The 27,980-nt window shown below is 46.4% G+C and overlaps 1 protein-coding gene across 1 annotated transcript in view; it reads right to left on the reverse strand.

The window, feature by feature from the left end:
- Positions 1-27,980, reverse strand: part of CARMIL1 (capping protein regulator and myosin 1 linker 1) — a 298,331-nt gene that overhangs the window by 75,747 nt on the left and 194,604 nt on the right. Inside the window, exons 21-26 of the mRNA XM_029944967.1 lie at positions 23,789-23,961; positions 22,225-22,293; positions 18,729-18,822; positions 12,010-12,108; positions 5,737-5,865; positions 4,945-5,076 (exon numbers count right to left, since the gene is read on the reverse strand). Of these exons, the coding sequence (XP_029800827.1) occupies positions 4,945-5,076; positions 5,737-5,865; positions 12,010-12,108; positions 18,729-18,822; positions 22,225-22,293; positions 23,789-23,961 (696 nt within the window). The remainder of the gene's footprint in view (positions 1-4,944; positions 5,077-5,736; positions 5,866-12,009; positions 12,109-18,728; positions 18,823-22,224; positions 22,294-23,788; positions 23,962-27,980) is intronic.

A 27,980-nucleotide genomic window follows, 5' to 3' on the forward strand; every position in this document is an offset into this window, starting at 1 on the left:
GTTTTTCGTGCAATCGTGAATGGGATCAGTTTCTTGAGTTCTCTTTCGGCTGCTTCATTTTTGGTGTATAGGAATGCAACTGATTTCTGTACATTGATTTTGTACCCTGTGACTTTACTGAATTCATTGATCAGTTCTAGAAGGCTTCTGGTGGAGTCGATAGAAGTTCTTTAGTGTGGTCTAGTTACAGTAAACTATTTCAGGTTTTTTTGGATGAAAATGCTTTCATTTCATCCTTAGTCTTAAAAATTAGGTTTGCTGGATATAGAATTCTTGGTTTACACTATATGTTCTACATGTTCTCTTGGCAGCATGAAGATATTCTTTCATCGTCTTTGGCTTCCACTGACTGTTGGTTTCAGAGCTGTCTTGTCAGTCTTACTTTGGGTCTTTCTACAGTAAGATGGCTTTGCCCTCCCTCTGGCTCCTGGCAAGATCTTCTCTTTGTTCTCAATGTTCTTAACTTTTCATTATGTGTTTGTAGACATGGAGTTGCTTTTATCTGTCTGAGCTGGGTTTCACGGGACTCCCTGAATTGAAAGATTCTGGTCTTTTCACATTCCCTGCAATTCTCAGCCGTTATCTCTTCAATGGCTGCCTTTTACTGTCCTCTCCTTCCTCCTGGAGATCTCAATTACGCTGATGGTGAACTTCGTCACTCGTTCCAGTCTCCATTTCGTCAGCCCGTGTTGTACTGCCTTCACACAACTTGCAGCGAGTAGGCCCTGTATTTGAGATGTGATAACCAGATTTCACTCTGCATGTGTCTCCCCAATGATAGTTACGAGGATCACTATTTCTTAACTGTAAAAATAACTAACACTACCCTGAAACCCTGCATAGTATCTGTAAAATAAACTGGGTGACTACCCTTAACATGGTGGTTACACTTCCACATGCTTGCAGTGAGCCAACGACTTGCTGTAGTTTACTACAAGTGAATATAATGTCCACACGAAAGGACCCTGAAATCTTTCTTTTGTTTTAGAAAATAAGTATAGGGAAATGAGAAAACTCAGAGAACTCTTTTAGCCAAACTGCGTTAATACCTGCGAAAATGCCCTCGGCACCCCTCAGGCCTCATTTCCTTCGTAAATCTGAAATCTACCAGTGACGTATTTCACGGGCTGCACTGGGAGTGAATCACGGATTTCTAAAGCCAAAACAAGCACTCTAAAGTTTAAGTCCAGAAGTGGAAAATGAAGGTTTCTTTTATGTAAAAACATACAAATCCCACTTACTCATCTACTATTACTCCAGGAATAAATGATAGGATCAGAGAAAGGGAAAACAAGAGGAGAGTTGTCGCTGTAAAATCCCTAAAACAGCCCAGTCCAGGGAAAATAGCACCTCTTTTCAAAGAAGGGATTTCTCCAAACTTAATGGTGTTCTTCTCTTCCAGGAAGTCTGCTAAGAAGCAGGCTCACTCGGCCATTTCTTTTGCTTTCCTGAAAGGATATTTTTTGAAAGATGGCTGAGAGAGCTATTTGAACTCATTCTTACCCAACATACAAAATGTCTACTGCTGTCCTTGGTGCAGGACAGCGTCTAGACACGAGTGACACAGCTGACCCGCCAAGAGCCCGGAGCTGTAGCAAGCTTGGGGGTACAACGCAGCCCTACTGTCCCATTGTTTTAAAGTCCACTGTTAGAACAACTTATTTCTACAAAATCATCCATCTACCTTAGCTTTTGCAAGTGTAACACATTAATTTGAAAGAGTTTGAGAAAGAGAGGAAAGACTTCTTTAGGAAAAAAAGTCATAGTACTGAAAAAAAAAAGGCCCATGTAGTTTAGTAAAAAAGTTAATATGGATTTTAATAAAAGTACATTTTTCCTACATCATTTTAAGAAAATCAAGACACTGAAAGGCTGTATAAATAGACAAATGGGAATTGTTTTAAAAAGAGTAAAATGAGGTCCATTTGGAAGGAAACAGAGAGGAAGTAAACTGCCTAGAGTCTGTTGAAGGTGGTCTATTGTACCCAATTAAAAGGAAACTAATGAGTAACTTTTAATTAAGAAGTCGTGATTGAAGATTTGTTCCGATTCCTGCCAGATACTCCCACAGGGAAAGGAACATGCAAAGGGACTGAAGAGTGAAGAAAACAAGCCAGGGGGGAAATACAAAACACGGGCCACTGAGGAGCTGGGCTGCAGGGACCCGAGAACAGAGAGCAGCATTCTCACACGCAGATACGCAGCCGTCATGGAGAACCCGGTAGGCCCGACAAAGGTCAGGAAGGCCAGCATCAGAAAAGGTGGGGAATGTCTATTTACAGAGAAATAGTTTTGGTCCTAAATATATTTACATTATTTCAGGCTTTTAAAAATTCAAAAGCCTTTTACTTTTAGAAGACACTGCCCTCTATGCCCTCCCAAGAATGAGAGGCCAGAGTCCACGGCCAGCACACAGTGCGCAGAGAAGGAAATGGGACAAAGGGATGGCGGGCACCCTGTGGTCTCAACCAGCTGAGACAGACCGTCAGAGGCTGCTGGACGTGAATTTAGACACCAGCCAATTCTTGGTACATAAAGCGTTCTCGCACAGACATTAAAGGGAAAAATTAGACAGTAGATACAAATATGCAACGTAGAAAAGAATACAAATGGCCAATAAAATTACTTGACTTATACTACCTATTAAAAAAAGTCCAAAGGATGGGGCGCCTGGTGGCTCAGTTGGTGAAGCATCGACTCTTTATTTTGGCTCAAGTCATGATCTCATGGTTCATGGGTTCGAGCCTCACATCGGGCTCTGTGCTGACGTCAGGGAGACCGCTTGGGGTTCTCTCTCTACCCCTCCCTGGCTCAAACTATCTCTCTCTCAAAATAAATAATAAAATTAAAAAATTCCAGAAAGCTTCCAGACTGGTGGACACGCGGAGGTGTGGGGAGGTGATGCTCTAAGAGAGGACCCTGCCCTGTGCGTGTCTTCCGTGTGCGTGTTCACCCCCTTCATCGCATCCTTGAACAAACTGGTAAACGTGTTTCCTTGCCTTCTGTGAGCCGCTCTAACAAATTAACCCCACCCGAGGAGGGTGCTGGGGAACCTCTGATTCAATTATAGCCAATCGGTCAGAAACATAGGGGACAGCCTAGACTTCCTGTTGGCATCTGAATTAGGGGTGAGACCAGTCTTGTGAGACTGAACTCAGCCTGTGGGGTCTGAACCTTCTCTGGGGAGGCAGAGTCAGAACTGAGTTAGGTTGCAGGACACTCAGCTGGGGTCACAGAGAATTGCGTGGTGTGGGCAAGTTCCCACACCTCTGGGGACCAGAAGGGTCAGAAGTGAAGCATTCTGTGTGAAGGTAACGGACAGACAGGTGGACAGAGGTTTCTGAATACACCAGTACAGCCATATAATGAAATACTATGTGGCCATTAAAATGATAGTGCTCGTTTGCTTTCTTTGGATCGTATCCATGACACTGTACCGAACATAAAGAGTATTCTCGCATAATCACATAGATGTAACACTGTGCGTACAGACACAGAATGTCTGGAAATTCACGAAAATATTAAGAATGACGCTATCTCTGGGATTTCAAGTGATTTTTACTTTCATTTCTTTTATACTTGTTAGCACTGTTTCAATGTTTCACTGACTGAGCTTCATTTTGTAAGTCAGAAGGAAATAAGCAAGAAGATAGTATCCTTACACGTTGTATTGTTCACGGAGGACAAACCGTTAGATAACAAATGGTCTGGCAGGAATCTATCAACCGGTCAGTGGTCCTTGTCCCGCCCCTTTGTCTCTACTCGGAATGGATTCGAAATAACCACGTTAAAAAAATAAAAGAAACACACAAGGGGCTCTCACGTTATGTGCACAGGAAAACAAGAGGGGCTTAAACTCCTAAATAATCCACATTTTCTCCCTCATTAATTTAATTCACAAGCAGAGTAATCAGCACGTTGTGAAATTATTACTGAGTCCCACATAAAATCCCAGTGAGCCATAGGAGTTTTGTTCTTGAAAGAACACAGACCAAATTAATTCTAGAAATTTAGACACTTTTTTAAGGCATCCTTGAGCAGGCAGATTAGAAATGATGAAAACTTTCTGGAGGTAACATTTCTCTTTGTAGCTGTTTTTTGAAGCTACCTTGAGAAAAATGGTGACGTGGGTGGCTTGGGGCACCTGGGGGGCTCAGTCCGGTTGAGTGTCTGACCTGGGCTCAGGTCACGATCTCACGGCCCATGAGTCTGAGCCCCGTGTGAGGCTCTGTGCTGACAGCTCAGGGCCTGGAGCCTGCTTCCGATTCTGTGTCTCCCGCGCTCTCTGCCCCTCCCTCTCCTCTCAAAAATAAATAAACATTAAAAAAATTGTTTTAAAGAAAAATCTAGTTTTTGGTTACTCTGTCCCCTTACAGTTCAGAGACGTTTTCAGCCGGGGAGCCTGTGAACAAGTCTCTGCCACGTTGAGTGCCTTGTGACTTCATCTAAATCCCTATGGTTGTCCTTTAATGAGCTTCTTATAAGGACTGTCCCCGCCTTGCCGAGCGGGCAGCTCTAAAGCAGCCGCACACGGGGCACCGCGGACGGAGCTCCCGGCCTCCTGGCCCTCGACGCCCACTGCAGCCGCGGTGCTTCTCCCTCACACAGGCTTCTCTTTCTGCCTCGTACACAGAAATCCATCGTTCCCTTATCCACGGCAATGGTAAAGTACATCTAGGGGTTTGCCACCAAAAATAAAATGGAATTTTCTAGCTGTCACTTGATCTTATTATGTAAGAACTTATTCTAAAACTTAAGCTAGAAAAGCACAGCATTCAATCTCTACCACGTGTGTACACGTGCAGGTGCATAGGCATGCGTGTGTGCGCGCATGCACACACACACACACACACACACACTCATCTAGAAGGTACATAGCTGTGGTATGAAAGTCATGGTGAAGCCATAACCGTTTCATTTTCCAACATAACAGAAACCACAAACCTTCAGCTGCTCATCGACGACTTTCGTGACTTCTCCAGCCATTGATTCCAAGGTCTCTTGAATTGGACCAGATAACAGGCCAGTGGCCCCCGCCCAAGACGCACCACCAACGTGGTATAAGTTTGGTAACAACTGTAATAAAAATACAGATCATTTCTCCATAATTAAATAAGCACCAAAGTCACTGCAGAGTTAGTAAAAAGGGTGAAGAAATATTATTAGAGATTATCTATTCTTGATCAAAGCCTCTTTATACAGATTTAGAAACTGCGGTCCCACTTTGAAACTGTAACTGTACACCAGCTCTGTGCCACTCGACGTCCTTCTCTGGGGACGAATGTCCTGCTCGTAACAGTCAATGATGGTGTGAGTTCAAGAGCAGAGCCAGGCCCAGGCCCCCAGGTTTTCTGATCCCCCATTTGTCCTTTCTCCACGAAGTCACACTTTGGGAACCAAATTCTACTTTGAAAGAAGCTTCCTTTAGAGGCGACACAGGGGAGTTTCATGCGATCAGCTGGGAAGCAGAATGACTGAAAGTGAGTTGTTGCTGAAACCACGGCTCTACCTCCCAGTTACTCGGGGCCTGACTGTACTTTTTCTTCTCCTCTATGTTTCATTCTGTGTGATGATTACCGGCGACTAACCCCGGGCACAGAAAGGAAGCGATGAGGAACTCTGTTCACTTTGCCCCTTGTTACTAACCTCGAAATTGGGTAGAAAGATTAAAAAAAGATGGAACTGGTTTCTAAAATCGAAATTAAAAGAAATGTTCTTATTACATAAGAAACTCACCGTTTTAGAATTCTTAGCATCACGCATGAGCCTTTCTGCTGATTTTAAATCTTCTTGGACAGCATCTCCCGCACAGTTTCGTAAAGAGTTGAGATGGTCCTGTACTTTCACACATATTCGGTCAATCATCTGAAACACGCCGTCAAAATGGCAACCAGCATCCAAGTCAGCACAGCCGACATTCCGATGGGAGGAAACACAGAATGAGACAAAAATGCCTACTAACCAGAAGATTCAAGAAGGCAGCATACAGCCAATTATTCATTTATCTATTCCTATAAGAAGACATAGGCAGCATTAACTCCAGTACAACACCTCAGAGACTGCACTCCCCCTTCCTGCCTCAGGAAACGCAACATGTAGAACCAAAGTGCATACTTCTTGATGATTTAGAATTTCGTGGCTACTCGGTCACATGTAGCTAGAGAGTAACTCTCCTTCATTAATTTTATTGAGTGCCCTCGGTGTCAGACACAGGGCTAGGTACTTAGAGAAACAGAGTGTGCAATTTAGAGGTGGCTGAACTGACTACAAAATGGTGCCCACAGTCACCTGGTCTCAATATTACAGCATCGTAACACCCGTGGAAATTACTATTTTTAAAGCTAATTCAATTCTAATCAGGTACTTTTCCATATAAATTAAAAGCCACCTCCCCAAAAGCATGTTGAGGGTTTATTATATTAACACAGGCAACGATCAAGTTATGAACATTTAGTTTCTATTCCATTAACGCTCCTCTCCCAGGTTAAGTGCATCTGAATTATTTTCAGTTACTCCATGGACTTAAACATGAACCCCAAAGGGAAGTGATAGATCACTACTGTAGACAAAAAATACCACAGAAGGCTAAGATTACTGTATTTGTTCCTCTAGTATTTTGATCAGAACTGCAGGCTATTTCCTGTTCTTAAAAAATAATTAATTCTTCCAGAGACCTTGCATATTTAGAGTCTCACCCCATCTGATAATCCATTTGGCAGAGGTGACAATCTAGCACTAGTTTTATTTAAATTCATGCTTGTTCTATTTTCAATGATCTTCTATAATGACTATAGGGAGCCATCGTCGGCTCCCCTTTGGAAATCCTGCACTAATAAAAATCTCACTGCACTGCTCAGAAGACTTAAGATCTGATTACATCTTGCCTGCCTTCCTCTTCTGTAACATCTCCCCCACCTTCCTTTCCAGTCTCTTATGGGGACAACCCTGTAAAATAACCCCACTCAAACATGTCAACATTACTGTTGAGCTCCTGTTACTGCAGAAGTGGGGCGTCTGGAGCCCCCACAGGGAAAAGAGGTTCTATGAATAATGCTTCTAACTAAAAGCGAAGCTTGTAGGCGGTGAGATCTTTACTTTCTGCATTTTCGCAATGCCACGCAGAGGACTGGCTGTATGTTTTTAAAAATCTTCTTAATTGATGTAAATTGTAACTCTTCTCACTGTTGTATTGATCTGTGCTTCCTGAGGCAAAGAAAATCATCTATAATTCATATGTTACCAACAAGGAATACTTAATTTCACGAGACAAATAAACCACATACGAAGGAAGGAACTGATACATGTCCGAGGCCACCTGAGACTAGTTTGAGAGGCAGGTGGGTGAGGGACTAAGTTGGTCGTCCTTAATGATCAGGAGACCAAAGAGACTCCTGAGATGTATGCCATTTGGCAGTCTCCGAGGAGACAAGTTTCCAATGAACTCACCACACCATGTGCTTTAAGTGGAACTTTTAAAATTATGTCCAAAAGAAACATAAAAACTTAGTTCAACTCAGATACGACACACAACCTCACAAGTCTCAAAGAGGCTTCTGAACTGGCTTGCTGAGGTTTAGAACAGCCCGACAGATCACGCCCAGATGCTTCCCCACCAAGGGGCTCAAAGGCCGGGAAAGTGAACCCACAGGAGACGACACAGAATGATTACACGGAGGGCAAATTTAAAACTAAGGATTTTGACTATCAGTTCAAATTCAAGTTCCTAAGGTACACAAATGTGAACAAGAATGGAGACTAGAAGCTGAAAGGCTGAGGCTCCCAGGCTCTGACCTTCCCCTTCTTCTCCAGCAGCCTGGGAAAGCTGTGGACCGCCGCCATTTTGAGAAGCTCAGTGCCTTCTGAGGAAACGGGTTCCACCATTCTTGAACCAGAGTCTCTTTTGAGTCCCGATCTGTCTTCCCATGTCCTTCCCACAGGCCCCATGATTCCCCCGGAGGACACGCTGAACAATCGTCACAAGTTCTCACATGCGACTGTCTTACACATGCTTGAACACAGCTATCTTCTCTCCCCTAAGATGGCTGTCTTCAGGCTTCAATTTCCGGTTCCTCTTGCCATTCTACCATGGTGACAGTTTTAGTGTCCCCAACCCTCTCCCCACCCCAAGCCCCTTCTCTGGATTCTTTCTTCCATCCCACTCATGAAACAGACACCCTCCACAGAGTAAGCTGTGACACAGGAGGAGGGGATTGGTAAGCTGAACAGGACAAGCACCGTCCTTACAAGACAAAGTATACTTTAATGTGACAGGTCATCTTGGCTTGTCTTGCAGCTAAATCATACCATGAACTCATGTCACACCTACCGATGACTACCTGGGCTTTTTCAGATCTACTGGGCTGTAGAACCCACGTTCAGGACTTAGAACTGTTAGTTATAAATGCCATCTCTGATTGTGCTCCACTTATTCTAACTGTTCTCAGTTCCAGCAAATACTGTATGTGCGGAAAATTCTATCTCCCTCCATGTTAACTTCTTTATTCAATTTAAGAGAAAGATACTGCACTCCTAAAACAGAATGAGATTCAGTTCCGAATGAGATGTGCCTTTTGCCACCATGCAATTTAAAAGCCTAGAAGTGGAGAGAAATATTCACAATCAACAGGGACACCAGCTGTAATGTGCTACATGATACAGTACCCACAAGGGCACCCACGTCTGCTCACTAGAAGCTCCTTTTCCCACAGTAGTGTCCGCCCGTGACAGATCCCGCTAAACACGGATTCAGCACGTTCCGGAAGGATACAAAGTGGTACAAGATTTTAGCCAAGGGAGGGGTCACATCTAGTTGAGGCTGAAGGTGTCTTTTCAACCGGGTCATGAAAGACTTGCACAGATTGAGAAAACAGACAGGAGTTTTAAGCAAAAGACTAAGCATAAGCAATGGCACGTCCAGACATCTGTTTCCTGATTCGGAACAGGGTTCTTGTATTGTGGGAGACGAGACTCCGAACGTGGTAGGCAAGGCACATGAGACTCAGGTGGAGGCTAGGGGGACCGAACACAGTGGTCAAGGCAGCGGGCACCTGTCCCCTCCTCCTCCCGCAACTGTAAGGGTCTAAACATCCTCACGCTGGACGCTGCTGGTGACTCGGCCTCCCTGCCTCGTGCAGAGGACACAGGCTGCAGACCGCAGAAGGGACGGCGCAGGTGGATGCGGCCCTTCCCACTGTACTTGTAAAAGAAGGGGCAGGAGGGGGCCAATAAAACCCCCGAGCAAGAGGCTGGCAATGGAATCGGAGAGAGAACCAGTGCACAGACACGTGGAAGGTCGACACACACGCACAGCGACCACTGGACGGGTTCGTCAAAGGAGAGGGCCGAGGTGACCCCGAGGGTTCTGGCCTCTGTGAATGATGATGCCCCAAAGGTAAACGATACAGTAGGGAGTTCCAAGGCCAAGTTTCGTCTTAGTGACCCTGTATCCCAGAGACGCCGAACAAGTGGTTGAAAAGATACAATGTTCTGGAAAGAAACAAGGATGGACCCAGGAGTCCTCCACAGAAGAGAACATTAAAATGGTAAGAGTGGACGGAATAGCTAAAAGAAATGAGCACTAAGTACAAAACTTAGACTGCATTTGGAAGATGAAAGGGCAAAGAGTCTTGTAGAAAGGAGAGGGAGAAGAACCAAGAGCGGCAGAGGGGCGCCTGGGGGGTTCAGTCAGTTGAGCAGCCAAATCCGGCTCAGGTCATGATCTCGCGGTCTGTGGGTTCGGGCCCTGCATCGGGCTCTGTGCCGACAGCTCAGAGCCTGGAGCCTGCTTCCGATTCTGTGTCTCCTTCTCTCTGCCCCTTCCCCTTTCGCTCTCTGTCTTTCTCTCTCTCTTTCTCAAAATTATAAAATAAAGACATAAAAAAAATTAAAAAATAAAAAAGAACCCAGAGCGGCAGAAAGACATGCAGAACAGCGCACTGTCAATGAACCAGGCAGCGAGTCTTATGAAAGGTGAGGCAGTCGGCAGTGACGATGACAGTCGCTGTGACGCTGTGAGTAATGGTAGCCACACACATGAATGGCTCCCCGGCGGGGACACCTCAGGGAACACTGCCAGCATCTTCAGAATCGTCTCCCCATTTCACCAATGAGGAAATCAAGGCTTGCACGGGTTTAAGTACCTAACACCAGTTCACACCCACAGGGAAGGCAGAGCCTGTCCTTAAATCTGGGTTGTCTACACTGGCCTGCCTCCTCTCATCAGCAGATGAAGAGGGAGATAGAGCTCAGGGACTTGGTGACCAAGACCCCTGAGAGAGCCATTTCAGTCCACAAATGGGGACACACGTGGCAAGGTCGCAGAGTGACAGCGTAGCAAAGAGTCAGGAAAGGAAGCATAGAAATGACGTGTGGGGTGAGAAGAGACTGCGTTGGGTAAACAGCTGTAGGTAATAACACTGCCCTCTCCCTTTCCTTTCGGGGTTAGAAAACCTGCAGAGTGAGAGGAGCCCAGTTTTGGCAAACGACGGTCAATTCTAGGCCCGTGTTTATAAATAAAGTTTTATTGGGAGAGCCCCCGCATTCACTGCCGTATGGGCTACGGCGGCTTTCGCTCTCCCGCGGCGAAGTGGAGCAGACACAGGGAAGACCTTCCAGGCTGCAAAGCCGAAAATATTTACTACGTGGTTTTTTTTTAAGAAAAGGTCTGCTGAGTCCTGGTGAAGAGAGCGTATGGGGTGGAGAAGAGACAGAGAGCGGAGAGGGTGCGGGGTCTTCCAGATGTCCCTCCTAAACAAAGACGGACGGGGGCAGGTACGAGATGCCACGGTCTCCTGACTACATTTTCCTTCCTTCGGTGTCACTGGGAATGAGGACTGGCTATGCGGCTGGCAGGGACATTAGTCACAGAGGGTCTACTCCTTCTGTATTCAGATTTCTAGAAACTTCGATAAGAAGAAGGAGATAAATCTCTCCTAAAGTACCGAACTGATGATTGTGTCTGCAAACTGCTAATCATAACGTCCTAAGAAATCCCCAGAGAGAAAAGGCGGCAGTACACTGGCCACATAATGACTCAAAGAACTCGGACCGACGCCTCCCACACAGACTTGAACATTCGCCTCCTGTGTACAGTCTCCTCCAGGCGGAGAACACGGAACTCACTTTAAGAATCAGCATGAAAGGTTGCTGCAGTAATTTTTTTGGATGGGCAGAACCCCCCGTGAACCAGGGCGAAGCCGGAGGGGCGCTGTAGCAAGAGACGCCTGTGTTACGGCAGCTCACGACGGAGCCCAGTGCGCTTCCGGAATTACGGAACACACACAGAGAGGAAGAAATGTAATCCTGTGTCTTTTAACCCAGCGTCTCCAAGCGGATTGTCCAAAGGGGCAATTTTTAAAAGCTTTTGTAACTTCAGGGATTTCATTTCTGCTGCAGTCTTATTTATACCTCATCTTGCAGACTCTGATTTTTCATTGCCATGCTGGAGAATTTCCTCAAAGAACGTTCTTTTGTTTTTTCCATAGGGAATATTGCTGTAAAATTTCTGCCCATGTCTAAATACATTTTATCTGTCCTCAGAGCTGTTTGACAGAAAGGGTAGGTGTAGAGCTGATGGTCCAGAATAAAGCCCCTCTGAGTTTTGATGACATCATCTCACTTGCTTCTAGTAAATGGGATGGGCACTAAGAAATGGGTCTAGTTCCCTTGTCAGAGAGCCTTTTGATTCTCTCTGGCACCTGTTTGTGTGTTTTTTTTTTTAAGTGTACTTATTTTTTTTGAGAGAGAAAGAGAGACAGAATCCCAAGCGGAAATCCAAAACACACCTACTGATAATCTTAAAAGGCACAAAATCATCAGCAACTAAAAGTGCACTGTTAGCATTAGAATCAGCCTACATTTTCCTCCCTCTGTATCTTCCCCTAAACTCTACTTCAGTTTTTTGTCATTTTCAGAAACCAGTCCTTACTGTCCGGCCGGGGAGGAGTCAAAAGACAGGGATCCCGGGGCCCCGCTGTCGCCTGTCCTGCCCGTCGAGCCCGGCGCTCTCACCTGCTGCGTGGTGCTGCTGACGATGCCCTGCTGCAGACGGTAGGCCTGCTCCTGGAGGAACTTTCTGGTCTCGTGGTTCCGGAGCAGGTAGTTCTCGATCTGAAAACCAAGCACACAGACCTCTCAGGGACACGTGTGGAGTCAGCGGAGAGGAGCTTACAGGTGACACAGCCAGGTGTGAACTTGAAACCAAAGCACAGATTCACAGCCCCACCGGTGCCCTGACCCCATACACCCCAGGACACGGCACACCGGCTGTCACTGGGATGCATGCCTGGCGTCCGAGTTCGAAATGTAACCTGCAGGTAACGGGGGTGTTTTCTCGTGACCCGGTGGCTGGGGAGGATCGCAAGGGTTTCAGCGCTCGCACGGGTGGGGCCCCATCCAGTGACTCCTTGCTCTAACCGCTCAACAGCTCCAGAGCTAAATAAATATCCCCAAGGTGTGTGAAGGGTCCCGTCTGAATCTCTCGGCCTTTATGTGGCAGAATCCACCAGCACTGAGAAAACTCTCTATTTTAAAGGAAAAAAAGGAGGAAGGAGGCACAAGTTCGAAGGAGACAGGCTGGCACAACCCGAAGACACACACTAGTTTTATTAATCCATGTAGCTCAAAAAAGGGACCGATTTTAGCAAAAGTTGAGAAAATAAGAAAACAGATTTCCACAGAAAGTAAGAATCCTTGAAGTGGCTTGGCCTTCTGTATTTTTATACACAGTCTCCTATTAAAAATTCAAACACACGAATGATAAGTGGATTGAAATGAAGTGTTTCAGGACAGCATGAACGGGCATATGTTGGACAAGAACAGCAGGCTTAACTCTGGAAAGTGACGGACACCTCGGAAGATGTCCGTAAAGAATGATTTGAGATGGGTAATTGCACCATCTGGGTTTTCTTTTTTCAGTTGTTGTTTTCATTTGTTTTTAATAACACCACTTAACCATTTGGCTTTTAATTCGTCACCGGAGTTCCCCGTTTAAAAACTTCCAACAACTGTGAGACTGTCAGTATTATTACACTTCCATTTTAATTTTCCATATGCTAAAACGACTACTACTTAATACCAATTAGGGACAATTAAAATACAGATTATAATTACTACCATCTCTGGAAACCATAAAGCAGAACAAAATGTACCGTTCTACTACACATAAATGAGGGAATTATAAAAACGAAAAGATCCCTGAAACGAAACATCATTAAAGTGACACATTAAGACCAGGGCATTTTATCACATTAATTTCCAAAGAGTCATCTCTTTCCAAGGTGACATCACCACGGATTTGCGGCAAATGTTTTTGCTCCAGCTTTGGGTGCTTTTGCTTTGTTATTCATTCTTTCACATTTGGTCTCAGTAAGCACCGGCTGGGGGAGGGGGGCTGTTCTGACAGCCTGTTTACTTAGGAGGCTCAGTTCATGTAGGCCAGGCACCCAAGGCTGGCCCTTGTGTTTCCAGGGCCTTCCCCAGGGCCGCCAATGGTGCTGCACACACTAAGCCTGGACGGAATTCTTTTCAGAAAAATATTCAAAGCTCATTTCTAAAAGCCGTACAAGGAGAAGGAAGTAACACTCTTTCAGTCACTTTAATACCAACCACACACACATGCCCACTGAAAGCGTCCACCATCTTGGATTAGCAGGGCAAACCTTCCTTCCCTTCCAGACGAAGGACAGAGAACCCGCCTCCCAGAGGCTGAGGACAGAGGCCCTGACTGAGGTCAAATGGAGGGGAGGGTAGAGTCCAAAGTGTCATTACTGTGTTTGCCAGTCCCCTCAGCAGCAGTGACTTGGAAGACCATCTAGAGTCTACTGACACCTCAGTCTCACTGCTGAAAAAAGCTGAAACTAGCAGCAACACAAAAAGCAAAAAGACCTGCATTTCAATATAGCAATCTTTCAGTGTGTGTATATATATATATATATATATATATATATACACCCAACTTATAAAGATTGAGTTCCAGGATCACAATATTGTTCGTTAGCAAAGTAAAATTAAAGGGCACATTTCTTCTAGGGGACAGAGTTCTGTTAAAATGAAAGCTTGAATATATAAGAGTATAGTAAGTATTACAGGGAAAAAATGAGAAATACCAAGTTTTCATTTAACAAAACACAAATTTTATTTTTTAATGGTTATTTTTTGGGGGGGGAGGGAGGGAAGGAGAACACAAGCGTGCATGCAAGAGGGGCAGGGCAGAGAGAGGTGGGCTCTGCGCTGACAGTAGCGAGCCCGATGTGAGGCTCAAACTCACAAACTGTTGAGATCATGACCCAACCCACAGTTGGATGCACAACCGACTGAGCCACCCAGGTGCCCCAAAACACAAATTCTATAATCAACATATTTGCTTATGACGTATTTATATTTGTTCTGTTTCTTTTATTTTCCCCTTTTTTAGGGGCACCTGGGTGACTCAGTTGGTTGAGTGTCCGACTTCAGCTCGGGTCATGAACTCATGGGTCATAGGTTCAAGTCCCACATCGGGCTCTATGCTGACAGCTCAGAGCCTGGAGCCTGCTTCAGATTCTGTGTCTTCCTTTCTCTCTGGTCCTCCCCTGCTTGCTCTGTTTCTCTCTCTCTCTCTCTCTCTCTCTCAAAAATAAACATTAAAATGATTTTAAACATAAAATAAAAATTTTCAGTCCTTGCCCTAGACTTTGCAAACTGCAACTGCTCCATGTCCACGTTCACACAACACTGTACACTCTGCAAGTGTGGCAGGTTCCTTAAACGAGTGTCGTCCATCTCTCCCTCGCAACACTGCTATCTCTGCACACCTTCATCTCTCCCTTACATGTGAAGAAAGATGTTGCTAGATCCAGGTTTCTAGGCTGCTAGATTCTCTTCTTTCAAACTTTAAATATTTCAGTCCACTTTCTTCTTTCTTCAATTAAAAAAATTTTTTTGTTTATTCATTTTTGAGAGAGACAGAGACAAAGACAGAGCATGTGCAGGGGAGGGGCAGAGAGAGAGAGAGGGAGAAACAGAATCTGAAGCAGCTCCAGGATCCAAGCTGTCACCATAGAGCCCCATGTGGGGCTTAAGCCCACGAACTGCGAGATCATGAGCCCAAGTTGGGCACTTAACTGACTGAGCCACCCAGGCGCTCCACAGTCCACTTTCTTCTTGTTTGCAGGATTTCTGACCCAAAGACTGATATAATTCTTATCCTTATTTCTCAACATGTAAGGTGTTTTTCCACCTTGTCTGGCTTCTTTCAAGATTTTCTCTTGAATTTGGTTTTTTTGCAGTTTAAATATGACAGGCTTACATGTCGATTTCTTTGGTATGTATCCTACTTGGTGTTCCCTGAGATTCCTCGGTCTGTGGTTTGGTGTCCGTCACTAATTTTGGAAAATTCTCAGCCATTATGACTTCAACTATTTCTTCCATTCCCCGGTCTTTCTTCTTCCTCTCACATTCCCCTTCCGTGGGTGTCACTGTCCCATAGTTCAGGAATATTCTGCTCTGGTGCCTCCCCCATTCTTTTTTTCTCTTTGCTTTTCAGTTTGGGAGAGTTTCTACTGACCCATCTTCAGGCTCAACGGCTCTTTCCTCAGCTGTGTCCGGGCCACTAATGAGCTCATAAAAGGCATTTCTCATTTCTGTTACAGTGTTTTTGATCTCTAGTTACGTCCTATTCATTTTTTCATAGAGTCTCTCTCTCTGCCTACTTTTTCCACTACAGCCCTCAACATACTAATCACTTATTTTAAGTTCTCTGGTGATTCCGATACCTGTGTCACATAGAGTCTGGCTCCGATGTTTGCTTTATCTCTTCATACTGTTTTTCCTGCCTTGGAATTTTTGTGGCAAAAACTCGATATGATGTATCTGGTAGTACGAACTGAGGCACTCAGGCTTTTAATGTGCTATTTTATGTTAATCTGGAGAGAAGCTGGGTTGTGCCAAATGTCTGCTGCAGCCGTGTGCACAAGAGACTTTAATTTCTTCCCATGCCCTTGTGTTTATCTCCCGAGTTGTTCGGGGGCTTCCCTAGAAACCCCTCCTTAAACAGAGTGTCTACAGGTCTGCTCGGTTGTAATCCACAGTTACCACACCTGATGGAGTGGTGAGGGTTAGGGAGGGGATCATTCTATAATCTTATGATCAAGTTTAGGGTTCAGTGGGCCCGAGTCCCTGCACTGTGACCTGCCAAAGTGCTTCTTGGCCCTGTTGTGTTCTTCCCTTATGTGACACAGGAAGGCTAGAGGGGCTGGGTTACCAATCTCCCTTCCACTAGGTCAGGTAAGTGCCAGCCTCAGTGCCAGGCAGCAGCACCCTCCGGGGGGAGATCAAAATGGTTCCCCCTTTGTCCCAGCCGGAAACAGGAGGAGGGTTTTCTCCAGTCTTTCCTGTGATAACTTGGTGGGGCTCTTAGAGGCGAAGCCCATGAGAGGGTCAGGGCCTCGTTAAGATTGGGCCCCTGTTTTGAACTCCTCAGCCTGTCTACACTGAGCCTCCAACAAGTCCTCAGTTGCTGCTGAAGTGTTCCCCTGAGTCCCCAGCCCCATATCGCCTGCCCCTGGTGCACTGCCCTCAGCTTTGATTCATCGAGATCCATGTTCCCATCCGCCCAGCTTCCCGGGGGACCATTCACTTTGCAGCCTCGATTCTCTGACGGATCTAAGGAGTCACTGATCTCGTGTCTGTTCGGCTTTTCTTCCTGTTGGGAAGCTGGGAGTGACGGTGCCAAGCTCCTCACCCACCAAATCTGAGACCGGAAGCCTGGTGTCTCTAGGCTGTGTCTTTTGTTACAAGTTGCCAATATCTTTGGGGAAAATATAAAGCCATCTGACATTTTTATGTTGCTCTGTGGTTTATAAATTGCTTTTCACATATGCTACCTGGTACGGTCCCTGTCGGCACCACAGGCAAATTACTTGGTCATCCTGCCTTTCGATTTTTGTGTGTGCAAGATGGGGCCATAACAAACCTACCTCAAGGATTTATTTTATAGATCACCAGTGTTAATTTATGGAAGGCATTTATAACAGTGTCAGACACCGGCATGAACTGTATGTTAAATGTCAGCTAAACATAGTTGCTGTCTAGCTGCATGTTTTAGACAGAGGAAGCCAAAGTTCAGAAAAATTCAGTAACTTACAGGAGTCACAAAGCTGAAAGTTAGTCAGATCTTCTGAATATGCCTCTTGGGTGATTTCTGAGGCCACATCACAGCTTTCCCTGCCCCCAACCCCTAACCTTATTCCTTTTTATTCAACAAAGTCTGAGGAGCAACCAACACGCAGGCCGGGCACCGTGCGAGCTGCTGAAAGATCTAAAAAGATGAAAAATACACAGACTCTGCTTCAATGGGAGAAAAACAATACACGGAGTCTGGTAGCTGCCATGACAGCACAAAGCCAGTGACAGACAAGCTCAAGGAATTCCGAGAAGCCCCCCACCCCGGGCAGGAAAGAGGCTCCCGAGGAGCAGACACCCACCTTCAATCTCTGTAGACCCGCACAGGGGTGAGGACGTGCGAGCACCGCCAAGGTCAGAGTGGGCTTCTCAGATTTGCAGCCACCAGAGCTCGTGCAGGTGCAGGCTGCTGAGATCCCCCCACCGCTCTCCTGATTTCTGAGACCCACGGACCTGCATCTCTAACAAGGTCCCTGAAGCAGAATGAAGCAAAGAGGCAGGGCGGGTAGGAGATGAGGTGGCAGGGGACAGGAAGCAGATCCTGGGCAGAATTTTATGCCAATTCAAGGAGAGCGGGCTTTATTCTAAAAGCCACTGGGTGGGGGGGATGGACTGGGGAGATCTGGGCTGACGACATGAGTCGTTCCAATGTGTCGTGAAATAAGGTGGCTCTCTCTGACAGCCAAGAGGAGGTAATGATCCTGCTGAGAAATGAGGTTTGAACACGGGCATCCCTAATATGAAGAGAGGGGAACAGAGCTAACCAAGAGGTTGCTGCTATAGGATCTGTAAATTTGATGCCCGTGTGTGGCTATGGAAGACGCAGGACAGAAAAGTCAAGCTTGGGAGGCTGGAGGGTCCCACCAGACGAGAGGACAAAGAGGGAGGAAAGATTTCAAAGACTCCCTGGCTACCACCATAGTGAAGGCAGGGTCGGCTGCTTGGGATGGGAAATCCTTGAGCATATGTAACAATCGAGAAGGGTAACCACAGCCACAGAACGAGAAGGACGGAGATATGGCAGAGCGAGAGAATGACTTCCAGGGCCAGTTCCCCGCTCAGGCAGAGATGGTGGGGTCACGGGAACCACAGATGGCTGGGCTTTCAAGGGGGAGATCCTGATCACCCTTCGGGGGTGTCAGAAAGGAGGTGGGAATGGGCATGGGATTAGACACATTTATAAGCAAAGATGGTAAAAAGAGATCTCCTTCATATCCTACATTTCTTGACAAGGAGGGAAGGTTCTAGCTGCTGAGGATAAAGGTTGTGCTAGCTGACATTCAGCAACTCACACTCTCTGAAGGACGCACCAGACGTTCTCTGTGCATAAGCTCTGGCAGGTTGATGTTGTAAGGATATTATTCCACTTAAATTTCATGCCCAATTTTCGTCTTTCTTGTGTTATTCCTCCCTTAGTCATGCACTGCCAGTTACGATCCCAAGAATATAGGCTAACGTGAATAAAGCTTTGTAAAATACAAAGTACTGTTCATATGTTCAGAATTATTATAAAGAAAACTCAATTCAAATACGAATTCATTATAATTAAGTTATTAAATCTCCAATACCTTTTGCAAGGCCTCTTCTGTTTTTTCAGGGTTTGTTTTTAGAGCTTGGGACGCATCATACATAGGAATTGGCATAAATCTCAATGTGTAGTTCCTAGAAAAAGGAGAAAGTCATCTTTATTTAGAAATAACATCCTACCAGGAAGCCTAGGTGGCTCAGTCAGTTAAGTGTCCGACTTCAGCTCAGGTCTTGATCTCACAGTTCGTAGGTTCAAGCCCCACGTCAGGCTCTGTGCTGACAGCTTGGAGCCTGGAACCTGCTTTGAATTCTGTGTTTCCCTCTCTCTGCCCCTCCCCTACTAGTGCTCTGTCTGTCTCTCTCTCTCAAAAACAAATAAATGTTAAAAAAAAAAAAAAGTAACATCCTACCACCTTAATTCAGGATTCTTTTTTAAAACCCAGAGACAGCTGCCAGAGTGTCTTAGAAAATTCTAAGCTAACAGACTATCTTAGGACCCCAGATTACAGGTCAGCCTTCTTCAGTCCCCGTGTGCACGGTACCTCGGGCAACCTCGTCAGCTGGCGGGTTTTATAAAACACACGGTCAGGCATCTGGCTTTGATGGTTTCAAAACCAGATTTTCAACCTGGGACTGCAAAGATGGACCGAGAGAAAAGCCAGGAGGGAAGTCTGCCAGCAACTTGCTACATCAGCTTTAGTGACCGATGGCTCGGAAAGTACCTGGATCACCACAGTGACAATGTGTGATGGCCGGACCCAGAGTGATAGGGGAAAAACTAAAAATGAAACCAAAGCATCTGCTTGCAAAGCAAGGACATCAGCAGCCACAACAATAGTCTGACTCGGCTCTGGGCCCCTTGACACACGTAAGAAGCCCAAAACCAGCAATGGTCTTATAAAAGCCGTATTGTTACGGCCTCCCGCCCGGCTCTACCCCCTGACCTCTTCAGGTCCCCAGAATCTGATTCACACACGGCCACGGTCACAGGGCTCTCCACTCCAGATGAAGCCATGGTGGAAAATCGTGTCCGTATATTATCCTCCCGCTGCTGACCAGCCAGAGAAACGCCAGAGCGCAAGACGGAGTCGTCTTCGTTTGACGAAACACCACTGATCTCTGAGTCTGCACCCTCACCTTCGACCCTGACCACGCTACATGCCGCTCGGTGCCCGGTGACCACCGACACCTGCGCTCAGACCTCGAGCCAGCCCTGGAGAAGCTTCTTCTCTCCCAGCCCAAAGCCCCCTGCCCACTCCCACCGCAGGACACTCAGGGACAATGACCTCTGTGTCACGTGGTGACAAGTGGGGTGCTCCTCCAGAGCACTGGGACCGCACCGTCACAACTGCCTTGTCCTAGGTCTCTAAATACCAAGCAACACTCACAACATGATTCCTGGGGATATGTAGGCGGCTGCTGCTTGAAGGATAAATTACCGACGGATTCCTAACATAAGGTACCAATCATGACAAACTAACAGAAAAGAAGCAATCATTCTAATAACAGCAGTCATCGATATGGCTGTTATCTGATGGAAAAGATGTGCTTCGGTCCCACTTAGGACGGCTTAACGTAAAAGAACCAGCAAAGAAAAAGGCTGTTACAGGGTGCTGGACGGCCCAGGTGGTCAAGCGTCCGACTCTTGGTATCGGCTCCAGTCATGATCTCACCGTTCCCGAGATCAAGCCCCATGTTGGGCTCTGTGCCGGTGGTGTGGAGCCTGCTTGGGATTCTCCTCTTCCTCTCTCTCTCTCCCTCTCTCTCTCTTAAAACAAATAAATAAACTTAACAAAAAAGAAATTATTAAAACAGAAAGAAAAAGGCTATGATTTCTACCACTTCAATGTTGACCTTAACTTTGTTTTAGCAAAACTGGTCTTTTTTTTTTTTTTCATCTAAGAGCTCACCAAAGACAGCGAAGAGACAACAGACACATCCTTTGCGGCCGTGGACGTTCCTCCCCCTCACCCACCACAATCACACTCCAGAACAGCACACTTTCTTTAAACCAAATGGGATTTCGAGCCACTGGCGTCTCAGAGCGCAGTGCACCGAACAGACTGTGACCCGGGGAGCCCTTCCTGCTCTGGAGACAGTGGGTGCTGGGGGTGCACGCCCCTGGCTTCCCACAAATCCTGCAGCGCCGCAATCTACCCGGGCGGCAACTGTGCCTTCAGCACCCAAGTGCCACTGCTTGTAAATAAAGCTTTCCACTCGGAGGCTCTGTGGTGCGGCAGGAGTGATTACAGGCGGCCCTGCAGTCCTGGAGGCCTCCGGGGGCCGAATGCAGGCTGCCTCAGCCATGGGCACAGCCCGTGGGGGCAGCAACCCTGACCCCCTGGCTAGATCAGAACCTGGGGATTTACAACTGGAAGGCACTCAGGGTGATTTACTCGGACTTTCCCACTTTATTAAAGAAGAATCAATCAGAAGGGCACAGCGCTGTGCTCAGGAGGAAAGGCCTGTTGATGCCAGAGCCACGGACTGACCGGACGGATCTGGATTGCAGGCCCAGGGTTGTATCCATGATGCCATGTTGGGTATGAGGCCCCCACCTAGGAGGCCTCATGCATGAAGAGAAACCTGAGAGAAAACCTCAGATAATGAGGACGCCAGCCTCCTCCCCAGGGGACTAGCTTCTATGTTACTAGCTCCGTATTTCCCGCTCGCATCTTGTGACCTCTCCTTCCTAATGCTTATGTCTGCTTTGATCATGTCTGTCTGTAGAATACAATATGAGGGCTGAAGAGCTGGCAAAGCACCAGACTTCTAGAATTCCTTCCAGCCATCTCTGTATTATTGCCTCATTTCGCTTACTGGGAAACTAAATTTGACAATTAATAATAATCACAGACTTTAGTTACTACGGTAATAAAGCCTTTTATAGTAATGAGACAAATCAGCCTGCCATTCCTCAATTTCATTAAAAATATTTTTATTAAAATTTTTAATGCTTATTTATTTTTGAAAGAGAGACAGAGAGACAGAGTGAGAGTGGGGGAGGGGCAGAGAGAGAGGGAGACACAGAATCGGAAGCAGCTCCAGGCTCCGAGTTGTCAGCACAGAGCCTGATGTGGGGCTCGAACTCACAGACCACGAGATCATAGCCTGAGCCAAAGTCAGACGCTCAACCACTGAGCCACCCAGGCGCCCCACCTCAATTTCATTTTCTGGATCTCAGCCTTTTTCTCTTCACTGGATTCACAGTTGTAACGGGCAAAAAAGAAAAAAAGCAGAACCCGATGGAAATAGAACAAGGAGCCACCAGAGAACGCACGTGGGCCATCCTGTGACCCCTGCCCCGTGGTCTCGTTCCATCCTCACGATGGCGCATCCCTGCCCTCACTGAACACAGGAAGCAATTCGCACCGGAAGGAAGTCCATGCTTTCCCAGCTCCGTGGCTGGTTAGGAGCTCGGCTAACTGAGACCCGGGCCTTCTGATTCCCAGTCCGGCGGTACTCTACCCCACCCCGGCTGGCAGACCCCACTGCGTCCTGTGTGTTTTTCCAGACAGAGGCCTGACTCACACTTACTTCTCCATAGCCACAGCTATATCCTGAAAGCCTTGTGCGGTGATGTTGTTCTTGTCCCAAATCACGGTCCTGTTTGAAAACCAAATCACAGGAATGATCAGACATTTAGGAACAGAAGAAATAATTCTGCCCTGAAGATGAATTCTTACGGACATTATACAGGTATTTTAGCACAGTAAGCGAGGAAGAACATTCAAGTTAGTTGTAAGCAGAGCAAGGATGAGCGTTTCCTCCATTACGTGCTCACCTCATTTCCTGCTCACGCAGCATGAAAGAACCACACTCAACAGCACGCTCATTAACGTACCATTAAGTTACCGGATGCTTTGGAGCCAGAAAACTCGACAGAACCTGATTTCTCGGATACTCTCCCCATGCTCTGCAAGTACTATCCTAATGTCCACACCTGGAGCTGCTTATAAAAGACGCTAAAGAGCGCCTTGTCCAAAATAAAGAATTTCAGGTCCTGAGACTTTTTTCCGCCCTAAACAACTAGAAGCGATCCTGTCATGTTGTCTTACGTTTTCATCCCAGCCCTGACGTGCAAGGATCAGCCATCCCAGGCCCTGTGCTCACTGGGAAAGCCTCTGTTTCTATAAATAGGAGGCTGTTTACTTCCCAAACACAAAATCTATTTTGGAAGAGAAGTACCATTTTACTTTCCAAATGTGAGTACTTCGGAGGGAGTCTAGTGTCTGTCAGTTCACCTGACACACGAAGCAGTGTTGGGCTGTCTGATCCAATATCACACCTCTAACTCATTTCTCTTCCTGATCCCAACGACCTTCTTTACACACACACCCCGACCTTCAGAGAAAGTGCTACGGTATTTGGCTTCTGGCCTCAGTTTAGAGAGACGTTCAGGAGAGCAAGGGAAGCATCCAGAAACATCAGAAAGAGCCCTCGAAGAACGCTGTGAATTAACTCTTCATTAACCAGACTGCTGGGTCAGGTAGCAGTTGGATCTGTCCGAAGGATGGCTGTGGTCCTTAATAAAGTGCTTACCACGTAGCTAGTCCTTAAGAAAAGTCACACTCGGGAAACACTACATGTGGAGGAAAACCACTAAACAGAAGAGTTAGCACCCATCAGGAACTTGCCTTTGCACCTGCATCCCTTGGCTTCTAAGCCTTTATACTGATAGCAGTGGGGAGGGGAGGCCAGATGTTGGGCTCACAGCCAAGTACAGGGAAGCCCCTCATGTGATTCCTTCGGTCCCTAAGCTCTGCTCACTGGCACTGCCTGTCCGCACACAGCTGTCTACCCTGATGTCAAGAACACCGTACCAGCTCTTGGTCAGGCTTTAGGTCACAGCAGACGTGTTTAAGACAACAGTCCGTAGGACTCACTGTGTCTAAATCTGGGACACCCGTCTCCCTCCACACGCTGACAAAAAGACTTGGAAACCATTGCCTCTCCTCAATTGGCCCAACGGGAAACTCAGCCCCCAGTGGGCCACGGTCAGCTCTCCAGTGCTTGTGGGCCAGGATCTTTTCCAGGGCTTTCTAGGGCCCTCCTGAGGGCCAGCACTTGCGCCCCAGGGCCACGTACCCAGCCCGCATACCTGAGCTTGGTGTTGATCTGCAGCGCCTTGGCCAGCATCTTTGCTCCCATGTCCCCCATGCCGTTCCCACTGATGTCCACTTTGGTCAGGGAGGTGTTGCTTCCCAGGGCGTTGATGATGATGGTGACCTCGGTCTTGAGTTTCGAGTCGGCCAGGGACAAGGACTGCAGAGGCTGTGGAGGGAACAACGAGTCTCATGGAGGCAACGGCCGCTCTCGGTGACCATTCCATGGAGAACCACCGGGGGAGGGGAGGGCACCCAACACGCACACCCCACGGGTCTCACGTTGAAATTTCTGGCCAAAAGAAGCCAATGGATGGGCCCCTGAAGGTTCTGGATAAAATGGACCTTTGCAGTCAAACATGGAGGGCTTGTGTTTCAGGGCTGAACAGTGGCCCCCTCTCTCCAAAGGGAAAGGTGCAAAGATGCCCAGAGTGGCAGATGCCAGCTCTTTTGAGGTACAGGACAGGAAGAAATACATAAAAATAGTACGAGAAAAATTCGACCTTCTGTATGCCTATGCTATCCCTTTTTACCCATTTTATTTTTATGCAAGGTGAAATGACATCTTAAAATACTAGCAGAGGACAAATGCAAAATCAAAACCAGCCAAGATTATTAATAGCTGACATTTACTGAACAAGTACTATCCTTAACTACTGTCCAAGCTTCTTACACGCATTTTCTCACACGATCCTGCCAGTAACCCAACGCTTGCATATTACAGTATTTGGTACTGTTACCCCATTTCCCAAATGCGACACAGAAAGGCTAAGTGACCCAAGTGAGGCCACACGGTCAGAAAGTAGCTGAATGGAAGCATAGAGTCTGGTTCCATATCTTGTGCTCTGAGCTCCTACACAACGTTGCTGCTCAAAGTTTATCCTCAAGCTTTCTGATGATCACCCTTAGCTTTATGAGTACTAAATAGTTAGAAGACATACAAGTTGTAAAAAAAGAAAAAGTCAAACATCTGTGACTTTTTTATTATCATGAGCTGCATGGTGAATCCAAATCAGCCCACTCAATGTCCATTTAAGCAGAAGACTGAAAGCCTCCGTGGTCCAGAGGCAGGTCAAAAAAACGAGGAGGGCTCCCTACCGAGTTCCCTTTCCTCGCTTCTGGTACCTTCCAACCCCCATATGCATCTGAATTGGCAATCTCTGAATTCAGCCATGACTGAAATAATAAAGCAGTGGGAATTCCAGAGCCTGAAGCAATGTGGCCTGAGAGCCAGAGCTCAGACTTCCCTGGTTGCTTAAGGTGGTCTACACAGGCCCAGCCACACTAGACAGTTCTCGGCGCTTACTCCACTCTGTCTGACATGACAGCGACGTAAATACCGGAAACAGCTTTCAGGGTCACCTATGTTCCACTGTGGCCCAGGGGGTCGGCATTCTCAAGATGTGCCTGGTGGTCCCTGTGACCCACACACAGAGCGTGTCCACTCAAGCACTGGACGCTGACTTGTCCACGGCCCATCTGCTGAAAGACCGCAGGAAGCAGGACGAGGGCGCTGGCGGCTTCCAGACTCAGACCACCACAGGCAGCACGGTGCGGCCGCCTCCAGTGTGACCGGGGGACCATACTTACTGTCCTCAGCGTCCAAATGTGATCATGGGTTCCAAACTTAATAGAGCCGTGGTAAAATCAAAAGGGAATGTGGTAATTTGATTCTATTTTTTAAAATTTGAATCAATTTTTTTTAAGTGAATGGCTTGGTAAGTGTTAGACTTAACACTTCCCAGAAAGCCTGCAAGTGTTAGACCCAGGCAGGTTCAGTGAGGTCGTTTTAGTTTTCCTAAGATCTTATGCTCAAGGAAATGGGAAAAAACTTAACCACAATGCTTCAGACTCGGGAAACTTAATGTTTTAAATGAAAACAAATGCAGTGTTCCTTTAATAAAAAGCTATAATCACATCTCTCATCATTTCAATAATCTCTGTTCGACTACCACAAAAATGATATATTACGGCTTCTTCCTAATACTGGAGAGCTGCCAAGTCTCCGAGCCTGCAAGCTCCAATTCCAGGACTATATTCAAACTCTAATACACCCCAGTTAACACTTAAAAATAATAGGCAGAGTCATTAATGCGAACAGAACAGCCTGAAGTGCATGCATATTCATAAGGTCATCCCTTCCTGATTTATTACACTTGCCTGTAACATGACTATCTGAAACCTTCCTGTTTCTCTTCATAGCTGAACAGGCTTCATCTGAGAATCTGTCTCCTTGCTCCAGCCACTCCCAGGGGGAGCTCATTCGCTTCCACTGATTGCAGCCTGAGTTTGCGTGGAATGCTTTAAAACAAGACCCCCATCGTCCTGGGCCCTCGGCACGACCACCTGGGGGCTCTGGGCACAGTCACCTGACAACCACTGTCCCCAGACACCGGAGCCCACAGGCGTCTAGGTTTCTGACCAGACATAATACATAACACAGGGCAAAGCGAGCATCCCCGGGCTGTCAGAGAACGGGCGGTGGACGCACAAGGTCAGAATGTATAAAGCAAGAGATAACCGTGTAATTATCTTAAAAACTAAAATAAAAAGAGAGCCCGGTTGCATCAGGTGCTGGTGGAAGATTTAGAGTCCTAAGACTCAGCTCCTCATCATTCTGAATTCTGCACATTACTAAGGAGTAAGAAGAAAAGAAGGCAGGTGCCTTTTGAAAAAGCCTCACACTCTTCAATGACATGAACATGAAGAGCTTTCCCACCAGGCATGACCAGCGGCGGACTCCTAGAACTCGCCCCTTGATGGGACTCTCACTGACACGGCAACCTCACCACTGCAAACACGTTTTGAGGTGTTTTAAGTACCGAGATGGTTTTTAAGGGAGAGACTCCAAAATTACAGAAACGGAAGACCCTCCCGTGACAACAAAACATCAAATGTTAAAATACGGTTTTCAAACACAGAAGTACTTGCTTCTTGCGCTAAGAAGTGATTCTGCAATATCAGCTACCTCAAGCTTTTAAAACTGGACCAATACTAGGAAATCAGAAACTCAAAGCAGGGCAGTAGAAAGTTAAACTGAAACATGCGAAACTGCGTAAATTCTGATTTATGCCCCTAATTTTAGTAGCCCTATATAAAAGTAACACAATATGGAGCCTGTTAGCAAATGAGGACAAAGAGAAGTGCTCAAAATCATCAAATAATAATGAGTTTCATTTCTAGCCCTGAGGTTGGAAATGACATCCATGCAATAAAGGGGCAGGATCACGGAATTTTCTCCCGCCCTCCGGCGCAGAGCCGCGCACAGGTGGAAAAGTCCCAGGCTTCATCTCTCCTGGCCCCTCTGGTTTTTCTCACAAAAAGTCAGCGTCCGGTCAGGATAGAATTGGCTACTACCCTGTATGAATTCAAACGGGAAAATGACACTTTTAAAGAATGTGTCATATCTCTCATGAGTTACTTAGGAAATCACTCTTATGACCTACAAAGTAGCCGTCACAAAACACGACAAACTGATTTGGATTTTAGGAACCATAGAAAGCTGACTGGTGGTCAAACAGGACTAAAATAAGAAATGGACAAAATCTTAAAGAGCATCAGTAAAATATATGGTACAAAATCTAAGATACACTGGTTTAAATTAAAGGACTTCATAATAGAGTATTTTTGCTTTGTCCATATACCTTTTTTCTTTTTTCTAATACATTTCAAAAGGTAGCCAAATAGGACGCTACTTAAAATTAAATTTCTTGGGGCACCTGATGACTCCCTCAGCTAAGTGATCAACTTCAGCTCAGGTCATGATCTCATGGTTCGTGGGTTTAAGCCCCGCATCAGGCTCTGTGCTGACAGCTCAGAGCCTGAAGCCTGCTTCGGATTCTCTGCCTCCCTCTCTTTCTGCTCCTTCCCTGCTTGTGTTCTGTCTCTGCCTCTGTCTCTCTCAACAATAAAATAAAACATTAACAAATTAAAATTAAAGTTCTTCCCTCTGAACCAGGTCTTAGCCAGGAGCCTCCAAAGGGAATAAAAATGTAAGAAGGCCCACTAGAGTTCTCGAAGCAATTTAAGATGGGCGACAGCTTTCTGAGTCTCTTCTAATTCGGCATAATTACTAGATGAAATTCGAATTAGCAGCATGATGTTTCTCAGCATGATATAAGGTCATAAAGTCAACTAGATGGAAGCAATTCATGCTTGCGGATTAGCGCATTAGCTGAAGGGAGGAAG

The sequence above is a fragment of the Suricata suricatta genome, chromosome 7 (genome assembly GCF_006229205.1).
Source record: "Suricata suricatta isolate VVHF042 chromosome 7, meerkat_22Aug2017_6uvM2_HiC, whole genome shotgun sequence".
Classification (NCBI taxonomy): Eukaryota; Metazoa; Chordata; class Mammalia; order Carnivora; family Herpestidae; genus Suricata; species Suricata suricatta.